We start from the raw sequence: 10,519 nt of genomic DNA, 5'->3' as shown, positions 1-10,519 counted from the left end.
AAGTCAATATGTCTGTAAAAAAAAATCAGACCGCACTCGGATGACATCTGAATGCAGTCCGATTTTCACGGAATGACAGAATGGAGAAGATGGAGATTTTTTCTTTTCCATCCTCTCCACATCCAAGATATTCAGATCACACTATGATCAGAATAATCGGCCGATTCTTTCGTATGAGAGAAAATATGGTCTTGTGAACCTAGCCTAAGCGGAATCTGTCAGTAGGATCAACCCTCCTAAGTAGTGTTGAGCGAGTATGTTCTATTGACCCTTTCGCCGAGTATGCTCGGGCCGAGCTCCGAGTATTTACAGCTGCTCGGTGATATGGTTGAATCGCTCCCGTGTGCATGATTTGCAACTGTTTGACAGTTTTACTACATGTGAGGAATGTCTATTTCTTACACATTCCTCACATGTAATAAAGCTGTCAAACAGTTGCAAATCATGCACACGGGAGCGATTCAAACATATCACCGAGCAGCTATAAATACTCGGAGCTCGGCCCGAGCATACTCGGACAGAACATACTCGCTCAACCCTACTCCTAAGCTGTCTACATGAGCATGCAGGTCATAGGAAGCTGAATAAAATATTACCTTGTTATCTGTGATCCAATGTCCCCCTTTAAATGAAAGGGTCCATTACCAGTGCGAGATAGAATGTCAGTCATTACATGTCTCACACTGCTAATGCACCTTTTAGTTTAAAATAAGCTCTGGAGGCAGATTCCCAGGGAGATCTATGTCCGGCCCATAGATCTTAACAGATCAATTACATATTAAGAAAAACATGTATCTCTCTGGAATAAGACATCCGGTCGCAGATATCAAGGTATCATTTTATTCAACTTTCTATGACCTACATGCCTATATAGACGGCTTAGGAGGGTTGATCCTACTGACAGATTCCCAGCTGTATGAGGGTATACTTAGATGTAACAGTTTTGAACCAGTTCAATAGCTTTTACCACTAATAAGTAATAAAACTACTCCTGAATATACCTTAAACTGGTTCTCAGATGAAACATGATCACCTATGCATGTATAGATAAGTAACTGATCATTGGGGGCCCGACTGCTAGGACCTGCACCAATTGGCAGAAGGGGAAACTTTCATCCCTGACAGGGCACTTTTATCCCCGTGGAGGGGCAGGTCAGATGTTTGACTGCTGCTTCAATCATTCCTTCTGGGGCTGCCGGAAAAAGCTAAGTGTTGCACTCAACAGCGCCATAAGGAATGAATGGAGCAGCGGTCTTGCAGGTGCACTGCAAATCCATTCTAGGGGGGCTAAAAGTACCCCTTTCTACCAAGTGGTTCGGGTCCCAGCAGTCGGACCCCCGCCAATCAGTAAGTTATTGTGTGGATACTGGTAATAACTTGTTTTCACCGGATAACCATATCAAATAAAGCTTATTCACAGTTCTGCAGAAGTGAAAAATTATTTTTTTCATGTCAATATCATTTTAATGTCTGCGCTTGCTGTCAATGTAAACATTCCTATTAGCATCCAGAAGCTGACCCAGGCATGTCCTGCTTACACGGGTGCAGGGCATGTGAGCAGAACATGTTGCCTGCCTGTGGATGCATACAAGATTATTTCTAGTCAAAGACTACAAGAACTGGAAAATTATGAAGAATTGAAAAAAGTGTTTTAGCAAAGGAGCATAATGTTCTTTTATACAGTGAGTGCTATTCATAGAATTTGCCACACTGATGAGCCCCGGATCCAAGACACTGATGAGTCCTGGATCCAAGACACTGATGAGAGCCAGATCCAAGGCACTCATGAGAGCCGGATCCAAGGCACTCATGAGAGCCGGATCCAAGGCACTCATGAGAGCCGGATCCAAGGCACTCATGGGACCCGGATCCAAGGCACTCATGGGACCCGGATCCAAGGCACTCATGGGACCCGGATCCAAGGCACTCATGGGACCCGGATCCAAGGCACTCATGGGACCCGGATCCAAGGCACTCATGGGACCCGGATCCAAGGCACTCATGGGACTGGGATCATATTTTTTTGCATACATGGACAAGCACAGAAGTCTGAATGAGGCCTTAGTTTATATTGAACCATTGGGGTTGTGTAGATAGTCAGAAGAGAAAAAATAAAAGCATAAAAAAACCAAAGTTCATAAATACTGTAACATTGTAACAATGTTTATTATAGATATATATCTTATAGACATTGAGCAATCTGCACACAAAGATATATAATAACATAGAAATGCAATCCTTATATACACTCATATTTACATGACCAGAAAAAAAATAAACTGTACAAAACAAACATATTGCACAAAGCTTTTCTTAAATATACAAAAAAGGTACCTTGGCGTCTGTGCATGGTATACAATAAAACTCTGAACATTGAACTTTACAACATTGTCCACAACTGAAGCCACAGAGTTACTTTGGTCGATTCAGACTGCTCGCAATGTCAAGTTAACATATAACAGCCCTGGAGTAAAGATTATCGTAAAGCAGCAAGGGAATGTTCCAGAAATTGACATTTATATACATAGCTTAAATTCCACTTTCCAGTGTCACTACTTACATGTACAAGTTATTCACATGTATGCAAGCAAAAAAGAAATGGCCCCATAATAATGTATTGTGTAGCTGTAGCGGAGCTGAGCATGTCTGATTTGGCACATGTCCTCCTCGTAACATATCACTTACATGTGGCTTTGCATAGGACTGCAGGTAAACCGATTGATCACAATACACAAACTATGAAACCCCAAACTGTACATGACAAATTGAACTCTGCTATATCTACAAATCTGCAGCTTAAAAGACTGCAAAATTTGGCAGCCGTGTCGCTATTAGTGTCTATAGCCATGATTGCAGCGCAGCAATATTGCATTGAACAAGTCACATCAGCCGTGAAAAAAGCCATGAAATGCAAATATTAAACTCACCGTTTGCATATAAAGAACAGATAGCTCTACATATCGTGCATATCTCATTAACCGGTGTCACTAGGTGCAATATTAGTAAAATATACAAAATTAACAGTCCTCTGGCCCATACGATGAGGTTTAACAGGTTTTTCTGGAATATATCCATATTTTTTTTTTTAGAAATCCTTTTATTAAAAACAGTATGTATGGGAGCTATTATCTGGAATGCTGCATTTTTACATGATATATTTTAGGTCACTGTAGCGCCATGCATTTTGTACACACATTTGAGGGAACCTGGTTTATGGGATTAGTAGGGAAGTAGATGTCCCAATGACAGTTCTGGTGAGAGGTGTCCCTGTTCTTAGTTCAACCCCACTGTGATCCACAGCAGGGATCCCATGTATGAGAGGGAGGGTAAACAGTCTGAATACTGAATACTATCAGGAACACTTGATCAACCAATACTGTACATATTCTATTAAAGCGGTTGTAAGAGAAAAACATGGCAATTTAATTATAGAAACTGTAACTCAGCCCTATTCCAAATAAATGTGGTGGAGTTGTAGTACCAGACACCCTTTTGAGCACAGTAGGGGCAAATTCTAGGGGAAAAATTCCATGTTTTTCCAATTCCATATAGTCCCTTTAAGGTCATAAAAGATCATTATTAGTGTTGAGCGAGTATGTTCTATTAACCCTTTCGGCGAGTATGTTCTGTTAACCCTTTCGGCGAGTATGCTCGGGCCGAGCTCCGAGTAGTTACAGCTGCTCGGTGTTATGGTTGAATCGCTCCCGTGTGCATGATTTGCAACTGTTTGACAGTTTTATTACATGTGAGGAATGTCTATTTCTTACACATTCCTCACATGTAATAAATCTGTCAAACAGTTGCAAATCATGCACACGGGAGCGATTCAACCATAACACCGAGCAGCTGTAAATACTCGGAGCTCGGCCCGAGCATACTCGGAACAGAACATACTCGCTCAACACTAATAATTATGAATGGTCAGTATTTCATAACAAGCCCCTTCCTTTCTAAAACAGGTACAATAACATCCCTCCCCATAGCAGCAGGTACAAAACACACACAAATGCCAACTATTAGCCAAGTAGATGTCAAATAATGGTTGTACTTCGAGCACAGTGACTTCTAGCAGGAGGCAAGACTCAGCCTGCGACACTGTGCACCAAGCAATTTTCTGCATAGCTTTCCCCACAAATGGGAATGTATCATAAATGGTAAAAGAACAAAAATATTCTCCTTTTTGTCCAGCTCTGTATAAACAGCTCTCCGCTCCTTAAGACAAGTCTCAGCAATTTGCAGTTTAATTTACAGTACCTTGGGCAGCGAGAAGCAGAGACAGTAGCCCCAGGTCACAGGGAGCTGGTGACATTAGCATTTAAAGACCAGATCAATTAGCCGACTTTTATCTTTTCTCCATGGGGTTCATTGGTATTTATAAATGGGCATGAAAAGTAGACACTGCACATGCCAATTACCGAGTAATTTCTGGATTCTAATCCATACTTCTATGCAACAGTTTATTTTACTCACTTACATAGCACCATTAATTCCACAGAGCTTTACAGACATTATCATCACTGTCCCAATTGGGGCTCACAGTCTACATTCCCTATCACTATGTCTTTGGAGTGTGGGAGGAAACCGGTGAACCCGGAGGAAACCCACACAAACACAGGGAGAACATACAAACTCCTTGCAGATGTTGTCCTTGGTGGGATTTGAACCCAGCGCAGAGCTAACCACTGAGTCACCGTGCATATGTGATATGTAGCAGAGCTTAGTTCATTTGGACATCCCAATATATGTATTTCAAAGACATAAGGATAGGGAATTTAGATTGTAAGCCCCGATGGGGACAGCGATGATAATGTCTTCTGTAAAGCGCTGCAGAATATGATGGCGCTATATATGAAAAGCATAATAAATAAAATAAATGCATAGTCTGTGGTTCTTCGTACACCAGCAGGGACAGGTACAACATCTCTATTACATGAGATACTATTCCATGTTTTTCCTTGCATTTAGCTGCATATTAATATATTAAGTTTAGATGCTGAATCTGCTGTATAACTACTGATAATGGGATAGTGTTCATCCACCAATGGTACTACGTATACTCTAATTACATGTTACACCCCATGAATAAAACACTGGGCTTAACTTCTGTAATTATGTGGTCACAAACAGCAATAGTAAGGTCACCTGTTGCCACACATATGCATCACACATGTGGTACAACCAGCGAGGGAACCAAGTTCTCAGATAAGCAGAACACAAACTAGACAAAGCCTTTCGAACTATGTAGAAACATGCCAGAGTTATGAATTTGGGGTATCTACATCTATGGGGTACAGCCTGAGTGTTAATGCAATGCCTGTGGCTGAAGGGTCAGGAAACAATAGTAAAAATATCAGGAGAAATATTTGCACTGCTTCACATGACTTAATAAGGAAAAAAAATAGGCTTGATTGATAAGGCCATGGCCCCACTATCAGTATTTGGTCAGTATTCGGTCAGTATTTTTTCTCAGGAGTAGGAGCCAAAACCAGGTGAGGAACAATCAGAGAAAAGGTATAATAGAAACAAATCACAAATTCTGCATTTATCACCCACTCCTGGTTTTAGCTCCCACTCCTGAGAAAAAATACTGACCGAATACTGACCAAATACTGATAGTGGGGCCGTGGCCTAAGACTGTGGCTACACGGCAACTTGGGCTGTGACACAGGTCACACGGCCAAAGATGGCGGCAAGCAGCTGCTACATTGCAGGATAGTGCATGTGAATGGGGGAACATTGCGGTTTGCAAGGTATACAGTGATCTTTGGATGTGCAACCTGTGTCATGGTGAAAGTGGCCATATATCCCCAGCCTTAGGCTTCGTTCATATGTCTAGTAATCATCCGTTAGATCGGATCCAGCAGCAATCCGTTGACAAAACATTTGTGCAGATACAACTTTTTTGTCCAGCTAAAACCGGATTTCAACTTGATCCATTTTTTTAACATTGCTGATCCAGTAAACAACAGATCCTTTTCAAGTGAAAGAAATACGGATGGCTAATTAACGGATCAGTTTTCCATAGACTCTAATGTTAAAAAGACTGTTCCAGTTGAAATCCGTTTTTTTAGCTGGTTTAGACAGTTGTGTCAGCACAATTTTTTTGTCAGTGGATTGCTGCAGGATCCGATCTGATGGATGATTACTGGACATGTGAACATAGCCTAAGGCCAAATGGTGACTTTTGGTTATGTTAAAATTGCAGCAATACTGGGATGGTTTACAGAGGGAAACATTGTGCTTGTGTTGGGAGCACAGCGGCCATTTTACCCTGACTTCTGGTTGACCAAGTGGTTGTCCAGGATTAGAGAAAAAAATAATTATGCTTTTTCCCAGAAACTGCGCCACACTTGACTTTTAGCTGTGCCTAGTATTGCAGTTTATCCACAATATAATGAATATGCCTGAGCTGTAATACCAGACATATCGCATGGACAAAGGTGGCTATTTTTCCAGGAAAAAAACAGCATAGCATTCTTTATAAACCTGGACAACAAATTTAACCCTTGTGTGAATGATGGAGTAGATGGAAATCAGGGCTGTGGAGTCGGTAAGCCAAACCTCCGACTCCAACTCCCTCATACATGGCTCATGTTTAAGTGATAAATTTACTGTAGCACAGATTCATCTCCGCTAAAAGTCTAGACCCTTAGATCAGGAATAGTACAGACATTTACAGGACATTTCATAACTTTCCCAAATTCTTATGAAAAAATATTCCACACAAACTGCATTAAACTACTGTACCCAACGTATTATATATTATAGGAGTCGGTCCATTTTATACCGACTCCACCAAAATGGACTCCGACTCCACAGCCCTGATGGAAATTGATGAAAACTAACGGAATCCTTTTTTTTCCAACTAAATTTAAAGAAAATCATTGCAAAACTTCCACCATTTGGAAAACATTTTTTCCAATGTTTCTACTCAAAAAAAAAATAGTGTCAAACCAGCACAATAGCAAGTATGTATGTGTTCACACTCATGACCACATACAGAATTATCAGTAACCACTGACTTTTTTGTCAGTTGGATAATTGAGACGTCTTCAGCACAGAATGTCTCCGGCTGATACAGAACCAGGTGACATGTGAGCTGTAACATCTTCTTCTGTTTATTTAAGTTGATTCACTCCTCACAGCGCACAACCCCCGCCTGGGAGCCAAATGGCAGAGCTGCAGGCAAGTTGTCAGCTAAAATCTGCATTCCATACAAAAAAGTCAGAAAGGGCGGATTATAAATATGGTGATGTCACTTAATCCCTAATTTACACTCTAATTTACACTCCTATCCTGTCTGTCACATGCAAGAATGAACCAGAGAGAAAAAAAACCCAGAGACCTCATGTGCAAAAACTGGTACCCATAGCAGCCAATCAGAATGCTCTTTTCATCTTCCAACTTCCTTTAGTAATGTCAAAGCTGTGATCTGATTGGTTTTCTACGGGCAACTGTTCAATACTTTACATGAAGTCTGTTACACACTGCAAAAGTTCGGATACTTTATATAGTACGGCTATATTCACACACAGCATTTTTTTTTTCTGCAGCCAAAACGCATAGTTTAAAACGCCCAATTTTTAGTATTTTTTGGGAGCGGATTACACGTGTGCTTAGTCTACAGTACATGTTTAATAAAGTTAGTTTTATTTAGTGAAAATGCCGTTGCGTTTTTTTTTTTTTTGCTTTCTATGGGTGAAAAAATGCTGAAAGGAGTGACAAGTTGAAGATTAATAAAACGCTGCACTATTCCAATTTGGTCAGAAAAAAAAAAAGAGTGCATCACATTTCTGAAATATCATCGCTTTTGCTGATACTGCTTTAATTTGCATAAAAAAAGCAAACAAAAAACATCAAAACGTAATGTGTGAACATAGCCCAATTAGAATTCTCTACAGTAGATAGATGAAAGCTGAAAACTCAGCTGCCAGAAAGCATGCCACAATGTGTATGAATCTCTCTCCTTTACAGCTCTTTACCAACAAGATACAGTAAAATTCCATCATTTTGTTAGATGCCAGATTAGGAGACATTCTGGATTATCAGACACATCTATAAAACCAGGTAAATAATCTCTAGTTAAACAAAAGAAATCCGACTCAGTCTCCTAATCTGTAATATCTATTCTTCTGGGATTTTCTATGAATTCTGCATCACCATTTCTATACAATCAACAGCTGGATTCATGGGGAAAAAAATAGCAATGCTGTTACTAATATCCCAGAGTGAAGGAAATGGAATCTGACAAAGAGAAAGGTTATTGGTCCGTGTTTATACCAATCAATAGAATAAATAAACTACAACACAAACTGCTGACACGTCAGACACACTGGGATTGTCACGTGTCCTGAGGTGGCTACTGTCAGCTTATCATATAAAACTGCTTAAATAACAATAATAAAGTGTTACTGCTGATAGATTAATCTAACAGAACCAGAACTAATGTGACATTAAATGCTTTTAGGACAAGGCCAACTACCATAAACAGAGACATGTCAGATTATTAGGGCAGCAGTGGTGGTATTTTAACCCCCCCTAGGATATTATAGGATTACTATGGCTTGTATAGGAAGCATTTATCTAACACAATATTGTTATTTAAGTGATTGTATCATTTAGTAGACACATGACACATATATGTTACTCTGATCCCCCATGTCTGAAACAGTGATCTGTAGTAATACAGATGTAGCACAGCTGATGCTGCCATGATAGCTTTTACATAGGACTGCAGATAAACTGAGTGCATGGCCATGATGGCAGGATGCATAGGCTGTATACACGGCCGGCTCTGCTACATCTGTGATCAGAACATAAACAATCTGATACATTCTAACATAAACAGAAATGGTAACATTAGTCCCATCCAGTGCTGGGGTCAGCAGGGGCCAGGACAGCTGGGTGGCATGAAGCAGACATTGCTAGGAGCCAGGTACACAGCGGTATAGCCGGGGCTGAGCATCCACACATAACACATCTACAACAGGAGTGGGTGTAGGCAACAATCCCGCAGCAGCAAAATATCTTCCAATCTCACAATCCTCAATGCAAGATCCTTATATAAAAGCCCCCCGTGTTCAGATCCCACCTCTCATGGAGGCTGGCACACAGCTTGGCAGAGGCAATGCCAATGGTGGGTGAAGCCAGTTGCTGTCCAGCAGCTGCACTGTGCCATCACTCCCCTATTCCTTGGCACACAGGCTGCTGGATTGTGTGGCACTACAAGTGCCAGTAATGGCCCAGGACTGGGTGTAGGTGGCAGAGGCTGCAGGCCATGTGGGGGTCTCAGGGTAAGTCAGGGGATGCCCCCCGGGTCTCCTTGGCCTTCTTGCAGCTGTACAGCCACTTGATGATCCTGGCATTGCGTTCAATGACAGATGTGTTGCTGTTGCTGCCCGGGAGGTGTCCGCTGAGCGGCTCGTCCTCCTGCAGCCCCCCAGTGCTGCCCTCGCCCCCGCTCCTCCTGCTGAAGCCGCTGTCCGATGTGGCCACACTGGCACTGCGCAGCCGGTGCCCGCCAGTAGCGTCCAGCGTGTCCTCCGGGGCCGCAGTGAACCTGTCCTTGCCCAGCTCCTCCACCACCTCGGGCTCCAGGCCGCAGTACTTGAAGAACGTGTCGAAATCGGAGAAGGATCGGGAGTATCGGGAGCTGATGTCGGATTGGGATCGGTGCAGCCCAGTCCTGCTGCGCGGCTCGTTCCGACACTCCGCACTAGAGGGCGCTAGAGACACCAGGGCTTTCTCCTTGGCTCCGCCCAGGAAGAGCCTCCTGACCAGCCCGCTCCGCGCCTCCTCCGCCTCCCCGCGGCTCTTCTGCCGGTAGATGACCAGGGAGTCCGGCCGTAATAGCCTCTTGCTGCTGCCTCTCCTGACCGGGGCCCCGGGGTGGGTGTCGGGGCTGCTGTCCGCCTCCTGCTGGCTCTTACTGCTGCCCCTGGAGCTGCTGGCGCTGCTGCTCTCTGACGCCGAGCTGCCCATCACCTTCTGGCTCTTCACGTACTTGGCCTTATCCGCTGCCAGCCGCTCCACAGCGCTCAGGGTGCCCCGGGCAGGGGTGCCAGTCTCTATCTGCCGGCGCAGGTACTCGGGGCCCCGGGTGAGCAGCCGTATGGGCAGCACCGGGCTGTGGTGCTGCAGCTGGGACATGGGCTGCATCCTCACCGCGCTCATCACCTCAGTGGGCATAGTCTCGCTGCAAGCAGTGCACAGGTAACAGCTGCCGGTGACCACACGCCGCCCGTGCTCTGCTGTGTCTGCGCTGCACTCCCCTGGAACTGGCAGATACTGCTCCCGGCTCCACCAATCAGCGGCCGCCCTGCTGAGGGGGGCGTGGCCGGCACGCGTTCATCCCTGCAGTGACCGCCGCGCTGTGCTGCGTCCCCGCCCGCCTGTTTTGTTTTTTTTCCAGGATGTCAGAAGTGTGCAAACCCGAGTGGGAGCATTAGTCCCCGCAGTGTGGCCGTGTCGTTCCACCACACTCACACCTGTCATTTACTGCGCTTCCCTGCAGGAGCGC

The 10,519-nt window shown here is 43.8% G+C and overlaps 1 protein-coding gene across 1 annotated transcript; it reads right to left on the bottom strand.

Moving 5' to 3' along the window:
* Positions 1-7,659: 7,659 nt before the first annotated feature.
* On the bottom strand, positions 7,660-10,302 carry FAM110C (family with sequence similarity 110 member C). The gene has a single exon (XM_073674241.1). It carries the CDS (start codon positions 10,186-10,188, stop codon positions 9,289-9,291), a length of 900 nt encoding a protein of 299 aa, XP_073530342.1. The 5' UTR covers positions 10,189-10,302; the 3' UTR covers positions 7,660-9,288.
* Between the last annotated feature and the right edge of the window lie 217 nt (positions 10,303-10,519).

This window comes from Phyllobates terribilis, unplaced genomic scaffold, assembly GCF_046119375.1.
Source record: "Phyllobates terribilis strain yellow unplaced genomic scaffold, ASM4611937v1 Scaffold_3__8_contigs__length_932513732, whole genome shotgun sequence".
NCBI classification, from domain to species: domain Eukaryota; kingdom Metazoa; phylum Chordata; class Amphibia; order Anura; family Dendrobatidae; genus Phyllobates; species Phyllobates terribilis.
Note: the sequence above shows the minus strand (reverse complement) of the source record. Positions and strands in the feature narration are given on the sequence as shown.

Bases quoted from the DNA above. Each gene is read 5' to 3' on its own strand.
- FAM110C (XM_073674241.1), bottom strand. From the start codon at position 10,188: ATGCCCACTGAGGTGATGAGCGCGGTGAGGATGCAGCCCATGTCCCAG.